The 18,691-nt window shown below is 41.0% G+C and overlaps 2 protein-coding genes across 2 annotated transcripts in view; one reads left to right on the forward strand and one right to left on the reverse strand.

Moving 5' to 3' along the window:
* Positions 1-11,918, forward strand: part of LOC117339095 (blastula protease 10-like) — a 32,610-nt gene extending 20,692 nt beyond the window's left edge. The window contains exons 11-15 of the mRNA XM_033900473.1: positions 397-521; positions 3,257-3,387; positions 9,029-9,207; positions 9,885-10,109; positions 11,292-11,918. Coding sequence (XP_033756364.1) covers positions 397-521; positions 3,257-3,387; positions 9,029-9,207; positions 9,885-10,109; positions 11,292-11,372 — 741 coding nt within the window. The 3' untranslated portion in view covers positions 11,373-11,918. The remainder of the gene's footprint in view (positions 1-396; positions 522-3,256; positions 3,388-9,028; positions 9,208-9,884; positions 10,110-11,291) is intronic.
* A 3,723-nt stretch (positions 11,919-15,641) lies between these two features.
* Positions 15,642-18,691, reverse strand: part of LOC117339096 (glucose-repressible alcohol dehydrogenase transcriptional effector-like) — a gene marked incomplete in the record, with an annotated part of 10,489 nt that continues 7,439 nt past the window's right edge. The window contains 1 exon segment of the mRNA XM_033900475.1: positions 15,642-16,843. Within this exon segment, the coding sequence (XP_033756366.1) occupies positions 16,637-16,843 (207 nt within the window).

Here is an 18,691-nt window from a genome sequence, read left to right on the forward strand (position 1 = left end):
ACGTCTATTATGAACAATTTAAAAAAGGACTCAAGTACACAGGAATATTAGCTACTGAGACAACATAAGATGGTCTGCATTATCTCTCTCTGGTATAAAATGATATGTGTTAAGCATGATAAAATTATTCAAATATACCGTTTACAGTGTGTACATGTTAAGAGTGATGAGTTTCATTACAAAAGACAAACTATTTTGTCAAGCAAGTGGATTTGATGTAGTATTTAAGACTATAGCATTAATATAGAATGGATAAGGACCTGTTCCTGGTCATGATATGTTAGGGAAGCGTTCATGTACTTGACCTTGTGTAACGTGTGACCTGTGACGCCAATCAAAATTACGGGACATCAATTATAACCTTGATTCAACTCGACGCCATTTCTGTTCTGACAGTCTCTACCCAACACCCAGATCAAATCAACTGTTAGGATTCACAATATTCCAAGATCAACAAAACGACAGGAATGTTACCATTGGTTGGAGATCCGCTATAATCTGGTTGGTCAGAATGGCCCAAGGTACGTAAAATCATATTGTAACTTTGTAAGGCAGCGTAACTTTGTAAGGCAGCTTTCTATAGGGCCTAGCTGCATGGTAACTTTGTAAGGCAGCGTAACTTTGTAAGGCAGCTTTCTATAGGGCCTAGCTGCTCTACAAAAAAACCCTCATATAAACGATTGTCTTTTATACGTAGTTAGCCAATTAAGCAAGATATGAAATCCTAACAAACGAAGTACAAATGATTATCGTCAATTATACAATTGTAACATCCATCAACCATGCCTGCTATTACAGCTATATCAATTTGTTTTCATAGAGATCTCAAAACTTGAACAGAGAACAATTAATACCAACTGTAACACAAGCAAATGTATCATAATGTATCATAATGTATCGTAATGTATCGTAATGTATCGTAATGTATCATTATGTATCGTAGTGTATCATAATGTATCGTAATGTATCATAATGTATCGTAATGTATCATTATGTATCATAATGTATCGTAATGTATCATAATGTATCATAATGTAACGTTATGTATCGTAGTGTATCAATGTATCATAATGTATCATAATGTATCGTAATGTATCATAATGTATCATAATGTATCGTAATGTATCATAATGTATCGTAATGTATCGTAATGTATCAATGTATCGTAATGTATCAATGTATCGTAATATATCATGTATCATAATGCATTGTAATGTATCATAATGTATCGTAATGTATCAATGTATGGTAATGTATCATGTATCATAATGTATCATTATGTATCGTAATGTATCATTATGTATCGTAATGTATCATAATGTATCATTATGTGTCATTATGTATCATTATGTAACATAATGTATCAAGTTTGTTAGGGGGTCTAGATGTATCGATTATGTCCATTAGAAAAAAAATAGTCGCCTGATCCTCATTTCTGGTTTTGTTAGCTCACCTGGCCCAAAGGGCCGGTGAGCTTATGGCATGGCACGGCATCCGTCCGTCAACTTTTCCTTTAAATCGCTACTTGTCCTAAACTACTCAGCGGATTTTGACCAAATTTGGGCTGAAGCATCCTTGGGTGAAGGGTAACCAATTTTGAATAAACGGTGGGTCTGGCCTCCCAGGGGCCTGAGGGGCGGGGCCTGAGGGGCGGGGCCCAATAGGGGAAATATAGCAAATTCTTTGAAATCCTTCTTCTGTAGGAATAAAGGGATTTGATCCATATTTGGTCTGAAACATCCTTGGGTGAAGGGGAACCAATTTGTATAAACGGTTGGTCTGGCCCCCTAGGGGCCTGAGAGGCGGGGCCAAATAGGGGAAATAGAGATTAGTCTTTAAATTGCTACTAGTCATAAAGTTATGAATGAATTTGAACCAAATTTGGTCAGGAACATCCTTGGGAGAAGGGGAACAGAGTTTGTATAAATGTTTAATCTGAACCCCCAGGGGCCTAAGGGGTGGGGCCAAATAGGGGAAACAGAGATTAGTCTTTAAATTGCTACTTATCATAAAGTTTTTAAATGGATTTTAACCAAATTTAGTCAGGAACATCCTTGGGAGAAGGGGAACCGAATTTGTATAAATTTTCACTCTGAACCCCCAGGGGCATTAGGGGCGGGGCCCAATAGGGAAAATAGAGATTTGTCTAAATCGCTATTTATCATAAAGCTATGAATGGATTTGAACCAAATTTGGTCTGGAATATCCTTGGGGGAAAGGGGAAAGAGAGTTTATATAAATATTGACTCTGACCCCCAAGGGGCTTGAAGGGTGGGGCCAAATAGGGGAAATAGAGATTTGTCTTTATATCGCGACTAGTCATAAAGTTTTAAATGGATTTGAACCCAATTTGGTCAGAAACATTCTTGGTGAAAGGGGAACAGATTTTGCATAAATGGTTACTGTAACCCTCCATCCCATAACTATGTATAGCATCGCTGGACATTAAGGGATAAACACAATTCTTATGTAAAAATAGGCCCAAGGGTCTTTCCCCACCCTAAGGGAATTAGTTTCTTTAAACACAATTATGTTGTAAAAATAATCCGTAGGGTCTTTCAGTCCCTTAGAGAGTATGTGTATTAACAAATTGAACATGGACATTATTTTGACGTTTGGTCAAACCCAACCAGGTGAGCGATACAGGCCCCATGGGCCTCTTGTTACTCTAGTGAATCAATTTTAATCACAGTTGTTTTATAGTGAGCGATGAAGCAATGTCTGCTGTAAACACATGTAAATTGTGTAGTTCTTGTATTAGAAAAGATGTTGTCTGATGTCCCAAATAATTGTAGAAGCCCAGTGTGACAGAAAGACTGGGGGTACAATTAAGCCTTGCTGTCAGTTTTTTTTTGCTTCATTGTGGTATGAAAAAGAATATTGTTTGCAAACTGAATGAATCCCCATAGCAGATTCGTACAAAAGTTTTCAAACAAAATTTTTTTCATACCCCTAATGAAACTAAAAAATAATTGACATCAATGCTTATAATTAATTTTTGAAATTGATTTTAAAAATTAAAACATGTTTTATGTACAATTTAACTGATCTTATAAGGGATTCTTTTTCACAAATCAATATGCAACGTCAATGGCCGTATTGTGACATCACATTTTTTGTGCCATTTTCAAATTTTCTAGCTTTCTTAGTTAGAAGTATGAAAAAAATATCTCAACTAATCAGAAAGCCGCATTTTGCGTACAAACAAAGGAAAATTAATTATGTGTATTATGATTATGTTAATTCCTGTTTACAGATTATGCGGTGCCAACGGTTATAAAGAATTCCCATTATCCTTTAACAACATTATCATGATTAGATTTTATGGCTCCAAAGGACACCTAACAACAACCGGAGGATTTCAGGTCACACTCAAGGCAGTGACTGGTAAGATGCCAGGTCAACTGTTTGGTTCGGGCCCGTTTCAGATGTTTATTCTCACCCAGGAGGAGATGCGGTCACCATTTATGCATCGGTCTTCAGCATTCTTACATCGCTTTTAATCTCTCTCGATGTATAATCTAACTGACAGTCAGTTGGGGAAATTTGAGTTTCTACACTCAGTTGATAGTTGAGAAGTGATTGAATGGTGACGTAGGGTCACCTGACGTTAAACATGGCAATGTAAAATGCATCATTTTCGTGTCTAATCCCATGTTATATGGTAAAGATGGAGAAATGGTGTTTTATCTTTTCATTTCTACAATCTATCTTTAGTTATATTTATATGTAAGAAGAAGGAAAATAACCAAAAAAAACCAACAAGACTTTGCCGCTTGGCCTTTCTGCCCTCTCAGGCTTCTTCAGGGGAGCCTTATATGGATCCAGTACCTATATTGTATTATACCATTGTTATTACTTACTAGACCCTACTTATATATACTTATTTTGAAGAAAATACGCCCTATCACTCATAAATGACTCGCTGCTAAAAGCTGAACGACTGCAAATTCAAGATTTTCCAGCTGACTGTACAGTTCAATGATTTTGGTTTATTTTGTTAAACGTCCTATTAACAGCCAGGGTCATTTGTTTATGGACGTGCCAGGATTTGGAGGTGCAGGAATGCCAGAGTACCCAGAGAAAAACCACAGGCCTATGGTCAGTACCAGGCAACTACCCCGCTAGGGTTTCAGACTGGTTACCCAGAGGTAGAGGGCTGAACATAAAGTGTCGGAACATTTTATTTACTCAGCCACCATGGCCCCAACAGTTCAATGATACACTGAATCTGAAGTACAAATAATAATCATAATAAATAATGATGAAAGAGGGATGAGACCTGGAATGCAACTCTGACATCCCTCAAACAAGGGGATCCATGATGGAAGAGGGGTGTCACCAAGGCCTCAACCCTGACATCCCTCCAACGAGAGGATCAATGATGGAAGAGGGGTGAAACCAAGGCCTCAACCCTGACATCTCTCCAACGAGAGGATCCATGATGGAAGAGGGGTGAAACCAAGGCCTCAACCCTGACATCCATCTAACGAGAGGATCAATGATGGAAGAGGGGTGAAACCAAAGCCTCAACCCTGACATCCCTCCAACGAGAGGATCCATGATGGAAGAGGGGTGAAACCAAAGCCTCAACCCTGACATCCATCTAACGAGAGGATCCATGATGGAAGAGGGGTGAAACCAAGGCCTCAACCCTGACATCCCTCCAACGAGAGGATCCATGATGGAAGAGGGGTGAAACCAAGGCCTCAACCCTGACATCCCTCCAACGAGAGGATCCATGATGGAAGAGGGGTGAAACCAAGGCCTCAACCCTGACATCCCTCCAACGAGAGGATCCATGATGGAAGAGGGGTGAAACCAAGGCCTCAACCCTGACATCCCTCCAACGAGAGGATCCATGATGGAAGAGGGGTGAAACCAAAGCCTCAACCCTGACATCCATCCAACGAGAGGATCCATGATGGAAGAGGGGTGAAACCAAGGCCTCAACCCTGACATCCCTCCAACGAGAGGATCCATGATGGAAGAGGGGTGAAACCAAGGCCTCAACCCTGACATCCCTCCAACGAGAGGATCCATGATGGAAGAGGGGTGAAACCAAGGCCTCAACCCTGACATCCCTCCAACGAGAGGATCCATGATGGAAGAGGGGTGAAACCAAGGCCTCAACCCTGACTTCCCTCCAACGGGAGGATCCATGATGGAAGAGGGGTGAAACCAAGGCCTCAACCCTGACATCCCTCCAACGGGAGGATCCATGATGGAAGAGGGTGAAACCAAGGCCTCAACCCTGACATCCATCTAACGAGAGGATCCATGATGGAAGAGGGGTGAAACCAAGGCCTCAACCCTGACTTCCCTCCAACGAGAGGATCCATGATGGAAGAGGGGTGAAACCAAGGCCTCAACCCTGACATCTCTCCAACGAGAGGATCCATGATGGAAGAGGGGTGAAACCAAGGCCTCAACCCTGACATCCCTCCAACGAGAGGATCCATGATGGAAGAGGGGTGAAACCAAGGCCTCAACCCTGACATCCCTCCAACGAGAGGATCCATGATGGAAGAGGGGTGAAACCAAGGCCTCAACCCTGACATCCCTCCAACGAGAGGATCCATGATGGAAGAGGGGTGAAACCAAAGCCTCAACCCTGACATCCATCCAACGAGAGGATCCATGATGGAAGAGGGGTGAAACCAAGGCCTCAACCCTGACATCCCTCCAACGAGAGGATCCATGATGGAAGAGGGGTGAAACCAAGGCCTCAACCCTGACATCCCTCCAACGAGAGGATCCATGATGGAAGAGGGGTGAAACCAAGGCCTCAACCCTGACATCCCTCCAACGAGAGGATCCATGATGGAAGAGGGGTGAAACCAAGGCCTCAACCCTGACATCTCTCCAACGAGAGGATCCATGATGGAAGAGGGGTGAAACCAAGGCCTCAACCCTGACTTCCCTCCAACGGGAGGATCCATGATGGAAGAGGGGTGAAACCAAGGCCTCAACCCTGACATCCCTCCAACGGGAGGATCCATGATGGAAGAGGGTGAAACCAAGGCCTCAACCCTGACATCCATCTAACGAGAGGATCCATGATGGAAGAGGGGTGAAACCAAGGCCTCAACCCTGACTTCCCTCCAACGAGAGGATCCATGATGGAAGAGGGGTGAAACCAAGGCCTCAACCCTGACATCTCCAACGAGAGGATCCATGATGGAAGAGGGTGAAACCAAGGCCTCAACCCTGACATCCATCTAACGAGAGGATCCATGATGGAAGAGGGGTGAAACCAAGGCCTCAACCCTGACATCTCCAACGAGAGGATCAATGATGGAAGAGGGGTGAAACCAAGGCCTCAACCCTGACATCCCTCCAACGAGAGGATCCATGATGGAAGAGGGGTGAAACCAAGGCCTCAACCCTGACATCTCTCCAACGAGAGGATCCATGATGGAAGAGGGGTGAAACCAAGGCCTCAACCCTGACTTCCCTCCAACGAGAGGATCCATGATGGAAGAGGGGTGAAACCAAGGCCTCAACCCTGACATCCCTCCAACGGGAGGATCCATGATAGAAGAGGGTGAAACCAAGGCCTCAACCCTGACATCCATCTAACGAGAGGATCCATGATGGAAGAGGGGTGAAACCAAGGCCTCAACCCTGACTTCCCTCCAACGAGAGGATCCATGATGGAAGAGGGGTGAAATCAAGGCCTCAACCCTGACATCTCTCCAACGAGAGGATCCATGATGGAAGAGGGGTGAAACCAAGGCCTCAACCCTGACATCCCTCCAACGAGAGGATCCATGATGGAAGAGGGGTGAAACCAAGGCCTCAACCCTGACATCTCTCCAACGAGAGGATCCATGATGGAAGAGGGGTGAAACCAAGGCCTCAACCCTGACATCCCTCCAACGAGAGGATCCATGATGGAAGAGGGGTGAAACCAAGGCCTCAACCCTGACTTCCCTCCAACGAGAGGATCCATGATGGAAGAGGGGTGAAACCAAGGCCTCAACCCTGACATTCATCTAACGAGAGGATCAATGATGGAAGAGGGGTGAAACCAAGGCCTCAACCCTGACATCCCTCCAACGAGAGGATCCATGATGGAAGAGGGGTGAAACCAAGGCCTCAACCCTGACATCCCTCCAACGAGAGAATCCATGATGGAAGAGGGGTGAAACCAAAGCCTCAACCCTGACATCCCTCCAACCGGATGCTCCATGATGGAAGAGGGGTGAAACCAAGGCCTCAACCCTGACATCCCTCCAACGGGAGGATCCATGATGGAAGAGGGGTGAAACCAAGGCCTCAACCCTGACATCCCTCCAACGAGAGGATCCATGATGGAAGAGGGGTGAAACCAAGGCCTCAACCCTGACATCCCTCCAACGAGAGGATCCATGATGGAAGAGGGGTGAAACCAAGGCCTCAACCCTGACATCTCTCCAACGAGAGAATCCATGATGGAAGAGGGGTGAAACCAAGGCCTCAACCCTGACATCTCTCTAATGAGAGGATCCATGATGGAAGAGGGGTGAAACCAAGGCCTCAACCCTGACATCTCTCCAATGAGAGGATCCATGATGGAAGAGGGGTGAAACCAAGGCCTCAACCCTGACTTCCCTCCAACGAGAGGATCCATGATGGAAGAGGGGTGAAACCAAGGCCTCAACCCTGACATCCCTCCAACGAGAGAATCCATGATGGAAGAGGGGTGAAACCAAGGCCTCAACCCTGACATCCCTCCAACGAGAGAATCCATGATGGAAGAGGGGTGAAACCAAGGCCTCAACCCTGACATCTCTCCAACGAGAGAATCCATGATGGAAGAGGGGTGAAACCAAGGCCTCAACCCTGACATCTCTCCAACGAGAGGATCCATGATGGAAGAGAGGTGAAACCAAGGCCTCAACCCTGACATCCCTCCAACGAGAGGATCCATGATGGAAGAGGGGTGAAACCAAGGCCTCAACCCTGACATCCCTCCAACGAGAGAATCCATGATGGAAGAGGGGTGAAACCAAGGCCTCAACCCTGACTTCCCTCCAACGAGAGGATCCATGATGGAAGAGGGGTGAAACCAAGGCCTCAACCCTGACATCCCTCGAACAAGAGGATCAATGATGGAAGAGGGGTGAAACCAAGGCCTCAACCCTGACATCTCTCCAACGAGAGAATCCATGATGGAAGAGGGGTGAAACCAAAGCCTCAACCCTGACATCCCTCCAACGAGAGAATCCATGATGGAAGAGGGGTGAAACCAAGGCCTCAACCCTGACATCCCTCCAACGAGAGGATCCATGATGGAAGAGGGGTGAAACCAAGGCCTCAACCCTGACATCCCTCCAACGAGAGAATCCATGATGGAAAAGGGGTGAAACCAAGGCCTCAACCCTGACATCCATCTAACGAGAGAATCCATGATGGAAGAGGGGTGAAACCAAGGCCTTCCTTGACCCCGACATCCCTCCAACGAGAGGATCCATGATGGAAGAGGGGTGAAACCAAGGCCTCAACCCTGACATCCCTCCATGATGATAAAATAATTACCAACATTCTGCGCTACATAATCAATTAGTAAAGTTCCACTGATGCAGGACCACAATAGCTCAGTTGGTGAGAGCACCGGTGACTTAATCTCAAGTGAAGATCCAAGGTGCTCGGTTTCGAGGCTCCCCCATCGTGTAATGGTTTGTGTATCTCGGGAAGCTGATTAACGGACCTGTTTATGCTGTCATGGTTGTGTCCTTTGGCCAGACACTTTACCCTAATTTCTCTGGATGGTATGCGACAGGCCTCTCGTCACTACTACAATTTCTCTGGATGGTATGCGACAGGCCTCTCGTCACTACTACACTTCACCTCAAAATGACCCTGGCTGTTCATGGGGCAATTTACCCAGCAACTAAACAAAGAAACCACTGTCAATATTGGTTTCCCTTCAAATAAAGATAAATACAGCTATGTGTATACCTAATTATATAAAATGAAAAAAACAACTTCAAAACAAATAATCTTAAATATTAATACAGAACCATTTATATTACTTATTCAGCTTTGAACCAGGGTGATCGCTTATTCTACTGTGACTTTGACACCAGTGTATGTGGTATGAAGTATTCTTCCCCAACCCCCGATCTCCAGTGGCGACGAGAACGCTGGGTTGTCCTTGGACCTTATAAGGATCATACTTCAGGGAAAGGCACATTTTTAGTGGAGGCAGACAATAGTAAGGTAAGTGTGTCGTCTTCCTTATGCGACAGTGACTGCTGATTACATTTGAAAAACCGATACTCACATGTCTATTTCCATTTTTATACATTGGGAAAAAAACAGGAACAAAGGTGTGACTTAAGTATTATATCTTTTCTCAAAGTGGGGGTATATCATTTATGTTTGGTCCTCATCAACAAAGTCAATCATTGTACTTTCCTATGGTTTCATCAACCTGCATCTCTCGAAACATTAATGCGTTGTTAATTTCGCCATGAGAAGTAGACATCTGTCATGGAAATTGTTATAATGGGAATACCTTAATTTAAATATCTAATCGTTTGGGACATGTAAACACTGTAAGTTGGGGAAGCAGGGGTGTTGCTATCTAGAAATGGAAAATTAACAATTTAGAACTTGAAATCATCAGCTGGCAGCTTAGATTACGGTAAGCGATGATGATGAAGAGCCTGTTATGTCCTTGATTTCAAATTCTATAGGGTAAATTGTATATTGAATTGACAGTCAATTGTTTCCTCCAAGCTGACATTTTCTGATATCATTGGTGTGTCAGATTTAGGCCAGAAATGGAGAAAAAACAAGGATGACTTAATATGAAATATTCATTGTATGCATGTTTTCAAAAACTCATCTTGATAATGTGAATATATTGCCCAATACTTTTAAATCTTTTGTAGAAAATGGGTTCTGTCGCCCGGATGACGAGTCCAGTTATCAAAAACAATGGTTCTTCCTGCTTGAGGTTCTGGTATTTTGCATACGGCTATCAGCTCGGACACTTTCAGATAACAGCCTTGGCCGAGGATGGACAAAAGGTGGTTTTATGGACACTGGACACAAATCCGAAGACACGTTCATGGAAACGTGCAGAAGTGGTAATACAGAGTACAGGATCTTTCAAGGTATTGATGATAAGAGAAATTGATTGGAATGATTGTCGTCATAGTCCCAATGTAATTACAATGGCAGCTGGTCTTTCACCGAGTATTTCTCAGTCACATAAGACAGATTATATATATCATTGTATGGGAATGAAACATGTGTTTATAATCAACTGGAATAACGAGGGTTTCTTGGAATGATATAATCAAAATTGTATGAAAAAGTAAACTTGTTTGAATCAAAGTAGTTGATAGTCCGATTTTGTCCCTATCTGTATTCATTTATATAATCTATTGATCCCGGATACTTGACTGAAATATTATTTTCACTGAGCCTCTGTTTGTTGACGTGGCTCTGATGTGTCCACCCTGTGTGGGAGAGTTTAACATCCTTATGATGAATATGTTTATAACTATGTTGTAAAATCTTTGGTCAATATTGGATATATCCTCACATACAATTTTTTCGAATGTTTAGCTCATATGGTCCGTGAGGCGGCTCTGTTGCTGTGATATAGTGATAAATATATAAGAAGAAAAACTCCAATAGATAACATATAACATATGTATGTTTTGAAAATAAATTAAATCATATGTTCGAAATTTGTGGTCTAAAAAAGAAATACAAATACTGTAGCGGAATTTAAAAAAAATTAATTTAAAGTTGCTTTATAAATTTGCTTGTATTTCACAGCATTTCACACTAACACAGGCATGTAAGAATAATGTAAAACATGTTCATTGTTTACAGGTGTACTTATGATGCATTATTACTTACTTTATCTATTATTTATATAATAATTATTAATTTTTCTGTTTTCATGGTAAATACTCAAATGTGATTGGTTTTCATTCTGCTATGAAAGAAATTCTGAGAATGGCGCGAAAAATGTGACGTCACAATACGACAATTGACGTTGCGTATTGATTTGAGAAAAAGAATCCCATTTAAAACCAGTAAAATTGTACATAAAACATGTTTTAAATTAGAAAATCATTTTCAAAAATTAATTATAAGCGTTGATGTCATTTTTTCTTAGTTTCATCGGGGTATGAAACAAATTTTGTTTGCAAACTTCTGTACGCATCCTAGCGGATTCTTACAGAAAATTTGCAAACAAAATTTGTTTCATACCCAGATGAAACTAAAAAAAAATGACATCAATGCTTAAATAAATAATAATCCATTATTTTTTATTTCAGCTACTTTTAGAGGTGACTGCTAGTGCCTACTGGGGTAACTACGCTGTGGATGACATGGAGATCACCATAGGGAACTGTTAAATACCCAAAGACATTAATTACACCAACATGTGCGTTAGAAAATAAAATTGACTCAGGAACCTGTTATGTCAAACAGTGATGCTTAATTGCTGGAAAATCATCGTATGATTGTGTTTAACAAATTAGTGGTGCTTTTTCTAGCAAAAAGTTCAAATTTAGAATGTGTCTTGTCAAATATATATTTACACAAAAGAACAAATACGATAAAAAATGGACAAAATATTTATTTATTTCATATATTTTTCTATACATTTTACTTATATCAATAAATATATATTGTTTTGACACATTACTGTTTGTTTTATCTTAAATTGTGTAGATGCTTCATCATTTAAATATGATGCTAGGGACCTAATTGGAAGTATACATTAACAAAGCTTAATAAGGGTCCACAGAATTGTTTTACGTTAACAATGAAGTTTCGTTATAAATATACAAGGAGTACCAACGGTACGTGTTGTGACAGCACCAATGGTACGTGTTGTGACAGCACCAACGGTACGTGTTGTGACAGCACCAACGGTACGTGTTGTGACAGCACCAACGGTATGTGTTGTGACATAACCAACGGTACGTGTTGTGACAGCACCAATGGTACGTGTTGTGACGGCACCGACGGTACGTGTTGTGACGGCACCGACGGTACGTGTTGTGACGGCACCGACGGTACGTGTTGTGACAGCACCAACAGTACGCACGTGTTGTGACAGCACCGACGGTACGTGTTGTGACAGCACCGACGGTACGTGTTGTGACAGCACCAACAGTATGTGATGTAAAAGCAACAAACTTTAATCACTCACCTCCATAAAACAGCCTCTTTTATAGAGCCATCTTCCTCTCAAAATAGTTATGTTACCTACATAAATACTTACCTACCCATATAACATATCCAGTATCTCCTATATAATATTATCTAGCATCATGAATCAACTCATTAGATAAAATCATCTAACCCCTTTAAACTCTATCAACACAAAGCACACTGCTTGCCAAAATCAAAAGGTTTGATGGCGCAAACTCATATGTAGTGGAACAATCTACAAAGGATGTGGCGCAAGTACTATAGGTACTTCTCACAAGAAAATTTTACTTACCATGAATATACACTTTACCTTGATGAGTTTTAGGAAAATATTGATTGTGTAATGTTTTAAAGAAGCTTTTGAAGCTTGGTTAATAATAACTTTGATTTATCTATACAAAGTTTAAACCCAATTTATTTTTTTTAAATTCACATTCAATCATTTAAAATTTCCACAATGTTGCTTTCATAAAGCTTTTACCTAAAGTTGCATTTTATGACAGAAAAGCCGAAACAACATTTGTCATCGCTTTTTAGCCCACCATCCCACCATCATCAGATGGTGGGCTATTTAAATCGGTCCGTCCATCCTTCCGTGCCTCCGTCCCTCCATCCGTCTGTAAACAATTCTTGTTATCGCTAATCCTCAGAAAGTAATGAAGGGATCTTTTTCAAATTTCATATGTGGGTTTCCCTTGGTGCCTAGTTATGCATATTGCATTTTGAGACCAATCGAAAAACAACATGGCCGACAGGCAGCCATCTTGGATTTTGACAATTGAAGTTTGTTATCGCTATTTCTGAGAAAGTACTGAAGGTATCTTTCTCAAATTTCATATGCAAGCTCCCCTTGGTGCCTAGTTTTGCATATTGCATTTTGAGACCAATCGGAAAACAACATGGCCGACAGGCAGCCATCTTGGATTTTTACAATTGAAGTTTGTTATCGCTATTTCTCAGAAAGTACTGAAGGGATCTTTCTCAAACATTTTTGCAAGTTCCCCTTGGTCTGTAGTTCTGCATATTGCATCTTATTCTTGGGACCAATAGGAAAACAACATGGCCGACAGGCAGCCATCTTTGATTTTGACAATTGAAGTTTGTTATCGCTATTTATCAGAAATTGCTGAAGGGATCTTTGTGAAATTTCATTTGTAGGTTGCCCTCTGTGCCTTGTTATGCATATTGGATTTTGAGACCAGTCAGAAAACAACCTGCCCGACAGGCAGCCATCTTGTATTTTGACAATTGAAGTTTGTTATCGCTATTTTACAGAAGGTAATGAAGGGATCTTTCTCAAATTTCATATGTAGGTTCCCCTTGGTCCCTGGTGTTGCATTTTGGGACCAATCCGAAAACAACAGACAGCCATTATCGCTAAATCTTAAATTTTATGTATAGGTTCCCCTTGTTTGAAAAGTACTAGAGGGCTGTTTCTGAATTTACACAGATTAGTAAGACTTAGAGGATGGGAAAAGTAGAGAAAAGATCAATCTGACATGGAACCTATAAAGATCATTCAATGGTGGGCGCCAAGATCCCTCTGGGATCTCTTGTATATATAACAAATCGTGTAATGAGATTTGATAACAAGGAGAAAAACGAAATCTACCGGAGATCTAAAAAGAACTTTCTGTGAATTAGAAATAGCAATGCTAAATTTTAATTCTGGATCAGACTCAAATTTAAATGGGCAAAACTAGAGACCAAAAGGAGCCTAATTATGAAGATTGGGACAAGAGGAACCTTTACACATGAAATCTAAGAGATCTTAGAAGAACGTTCTGTTAATTAGAAAAATTAACAATATAATTTACTGTCAGCTATCACTCTATTAAAAATGGATGCCGTCAGCAAAAAAAAATTTGTTTTCTGATCATTCTCAATTTGAACATACACAACTACGTACCAAGGGGAACCTACATATGAAATTTGAAAATGATTTATTCAGTATATTCTGAGAAATAGTGATAACAATCTTTAACTGTCCAAATCCAAAACAGCTGCCTGTTTTTTTATATAACTTGTGTTCCCTTATCTAACTATGTCAAATGTGTATGTGTTAAGTAGGTTTTGTTGGTTTCCTTAGATTTGCTAAATTAGTTGATATTAAGTATCTTGATTTGTACAAAGGTTGCCACTTATTCCATACAATTGTAGACGAAATGCCGTTCTGTTCAGGTTCTAATTCATCTAGTGTCCTAATCCTGGTCGATTTACTTACACTAGAGCTAGCTACATAGAGCTTTCAGAAAAGTTTGGTTTGGTTTGGTGTATTTTGTTTAAAGTCCTATTAACAGCCAGGGGCATTTAAGGACGCGCCAGGTTTTGGAAGGAAGGAAGGAATCCGGAGTACCCGTAGAAAACCATTGACCTACAGTCAGTACCTGACAACTGCCCCACGTAGGTTTCAAACTCGCAACCCAGAGGTGGAGGGCAAGTGATAAAGAGTCGGGACACCTTAACAACTCGGCCACCGCTGCCCCAGAAAATTTGGCCTCCATACTCTGATGGCTATCTCGGGATCCGGAGTTGCTAACCATGTATTCGGGTTGTTGGAAGTCCGAGAGGGCCAAGGACGGCTACATGTATGAGGACTTGGACAAGGGATTGTTTGTTACATGGAATTTGATTGAGAATGTAAATTTTAATGTTGAACTGTTAATCTTTTACTCATTCCTTCTACTCAAAGCTACAGTCGGCTGTATTCTACTGTATATCATAGTGTTTTAAAAGTTATAATTGGTGAATGATTTATGTTCGTTTGAAATGGCAAATTGGAACAAAAGTACCTCGAAAAGAAACTCCGTACAACCGTACTTGTAGTAGATAATAATTAAAGGATATAAGGAATTTATTCAAGTAAAAAATATTTATAACATATATGTTTCAATGTTTTAGAACTCTATAGTAACCAAAGTGTAGAACAATGGACATAGAAAAACTGTTCCGAGACCATCACACTAATTCAGGTTTGGTTCATGTCAGAGTTAAAAGTAAGGTTACAACATTGTAGCTCAATGCTTTTCTTAAATTACTAAACCAAAGTTAAAAGTTTCAAATTAAATCAAATTGCACCAGACTCTAGATGTACATCACTATAGTAAACATTGTCAGGCATTGTAGCCATGTTATAGCAGGTACCCTCTTTTGCCGAGCATCATTTTTCGCGAAATTAAAATATCATTCCTACGGTACAAAGCACGAGCACGATTCCACCTTAAAACGAGCAAACAATGACGTCTTAAAGTTTGCAAAGTTTGGTATCTGTTACCTAAGATTTTTCTTTCCACAGCATGCATGAGACATAGGATTTTATTTTGTTTTTCTTTTATATTTTCTCTTTTGACATGAATAATGCTTCAAGAAAACCCTCTTGTGCATGACCCAGAATTGCTGTTTGAGAAATTCATACATTTCACACAGAAACTGGAATTTCAAAATTATTAAAGTAAACAGCCTCAGTCATTGTAACTATAGTAAAAAATATATATCTTTATTCAGAATTAGCAATGTGTACATACAGGACAGTTTCATGGCACACAGATATATCAATTTTACATGCATAGATAATTTACTGTATGATTGTAGAGATAATTGACATTCATAATAATACATGTTAATGGGATTACCTAGGATGACCCATCAAAGTGTCAAATTAATTAATGTAAGCATAATTTAGACCTAAGGTACAACTTTTTCAAACTTAAACTGATAAACAAAAAGTGGAGATAACCTACAGGTAAAAATTACAGGTAGCCATGGGCACTGCCCATTACCTGTACGGGGGTTTTTAGTGTTTGACTATAGAGCACTATGCTACTTGCTATATGTAGTGCACTACAAGTTTTTACGGGAGGCTGTGACAGCTCAGTTGTTTGGAGTGTTGATCATGCTACCTCAGGAGAGGATCCTAGGGTCATGGTTCGACACTCAGTGTCATTTTGAGGCCTTGTCTCCTTGTAGTAGTTGGTGACTACATCCCTAAACAAGATACAGGAGGCCCATCACATGACTTCCAAAGCAATTAGGGTAAAGTGTCTTGCATACGGACACAACAATGACAGCACAGACCGGCCCCATACACGGGAAGGAGCTGTTCACAGGGCGATAAACCCAGCCACTAATAGTGCACTAGGTGTAAGGTTAGTCTACATTCAACTGCTTTTGAATGTCGCCTCAAATTGCTTAGCCATGCCTTACCCCATGGGTCCTACTAAATATGTATAATAGCCTGAACAGTGTATGGAGTAATGATAGGATCAGCATTATAACGGATAAAGCAGGTTACAGTTCACAACTGGCAGCAATATGCTATAGCGTTATCATATTGCCTTAACATAAAAAGAGTCGGAATTATTCACTTGTGCATCTTTGTTTGTCTTTCTATATATCATATCAGAGTATATATTAGAAATTTGTATTCTTCTTCTTACAAATCACTAATTAATATTGTTTATCAAAGTCTAAAAACACCAGTCACAGGTAGATGATCAGAGGGGAAATCGTCATCAGGAGGCAGTGTCTTTGTCCATTTTTCTACTTCTGGAAAGTCTATCACCGACAGACTTGTCAGTTGTTTCTCCGAGGCCTTGGCGCCGTAGAAAATATAGTCCAAGGTAAATGGCAGGCTATTATCAAAGTGTGTCAAAGTCGGCTCCCTTCCCTGCAAATAAAACCACAAAACAATAACATGTGATATTAACATATTTAACATTAATTCTACAGAATTGTACAAGAGGCCTAGAGGGCCTGTATCGCTAACCTGGACATTAGGATTTTAAATAATTTTCTATACTTCCCATATTGGGGCCCCACCCCTCAGGGGCCTGATCAATCGTTTGTGCAAAATTTGTTTCCCTTCACCCAAGAATGCTTCAGACCAAATATGGACCATTGAAAATTCTTACTGGTTCTTTGTAAGACTGATCTTTTTTCTGCATTTTTCTTCTTTCCTCTTTTAAACTCCTTGGCTTAAAATATTAGAAAAAGGTTGCTTCAGTCTCATTATTGAACAATTACAACTAGCAATGAAGCACAAATGACTTATTGGAAATGTTCACTGAGTGATTTCTCAGAAACTGATTACAAATTTCATTCATGGCTGAGGGGCGATTTGAATCTGATGATCTATTTAAAGTTTACAATTTTAGAAAAAAAAATCCAAATATTCAAGTGACTTAATAGTGATATACTCTTTCCAGTTTCCCTTGATACTGGGTTTAGCCGAAGAGATCAGGAGCCATTGTCATGCATTTTCCAAAGTACCCAGCTATCACTAGGTAGAACGGCATTATCACAGAACCGCAAAAAAGATACAATGTAATTAAATCTTTATGATTGATTCACCATAATGTTTTCATTTTATGAATGGTGACAATATTCTGCTGTAACAGCATGTCACCTTATCACAGTAATAGGACAGCTAGCCCAAGTTTCCTCTGCCGGCTCTGGCCCGACTACACCAGACATGGGGTCAGGGCCTTCACCAGATATGTTGTCGGGGTCTATACCAGACATGTTGTCGGGGTCTATACCAGACATGGTGTCACGGCCTACACCAGACATGTTGTCGGGGCCTACACCAGACATGGTGTCACAGCCTACACCAGACATGGGGTCAGGGCCTACACCAGACATGGTGTCAGGGCCTACACCAGACATGTTGTCGGGGTCTATACCAGACATGTTGTCGGGGCCTACACCAGACATGGTGTCTGGGCCTATACCAGACATGGTGTCAGGGCCTACACTAGACATGGGGTCAGGGCCTACACCAGACATGGTGTCACAGCCTACACCAGACATGTTGTCGGGGCCTACACCAGACATGGTGTCTGGGCCTACACCAGACATGGTGTCAGGGCCTACACCAGACATGGTGTCGGGGCCTACACCAGACATGGTGTCACGGCCTACACCAGACATGGGGTCAGGGCCTACACCAGACATGGTGTCAGGGCCTACACCAGACATGGTGTCACGGCCTACACCAGACATGGTGTCAGGGCCAGAGGAATCTCAGGCCACAGAATAGCTAGGTTAAAGTTACTGACCAAACATTTCTTATAGGCACTTTGTAAGGGCAGATCATCTTTAGGGAAGCTGTCAAGGAGTCTTCGGAAAACAGGAAGCACCTAGAATAAGAAAATTCAGAAAAACATGCAATTCCATCAATTTTATCACAAAACTTTAATAATGATGTCATAGTGACTTTAAGATATATACAAAAGGTCCAGAGGACCTCAATTGCTCACATGGATAGTAAAGAATAATGGATTCCCCTATGTTTTATGTTGAATAATGTTAGTCATATTTCAGGACATTGTATATAACAAAGGTTTTGAGATTAAGTGATACATTGGTGTCTAACAATATTGTCTGCTGGCATAACACCATGCAGGACTCTTCCAGGTCTTGTTAAAAAAAAGAAATTTTTTACAGGATTGGCCATTTATATTGAAGAAACTTTTAACACTGTATCTATCCCAGTTACCTACATGCAGAAATTACT

The sequence above is a fragment of the Pecten maximus genome, chromosome 12, assembly GCF_902652985.1.
Source record: "Pecten maximus chromosome 12, xPecMax1.1, whole genome shotgun sequence".
In the NCBI taxonomy this organism is placed as follows: domain Eukaryota; kingdom Metazoa; phylum Mollusca; class Bivalvia; order Pectinida; family Pectinidae; genus Pecten; species Pecten maximus.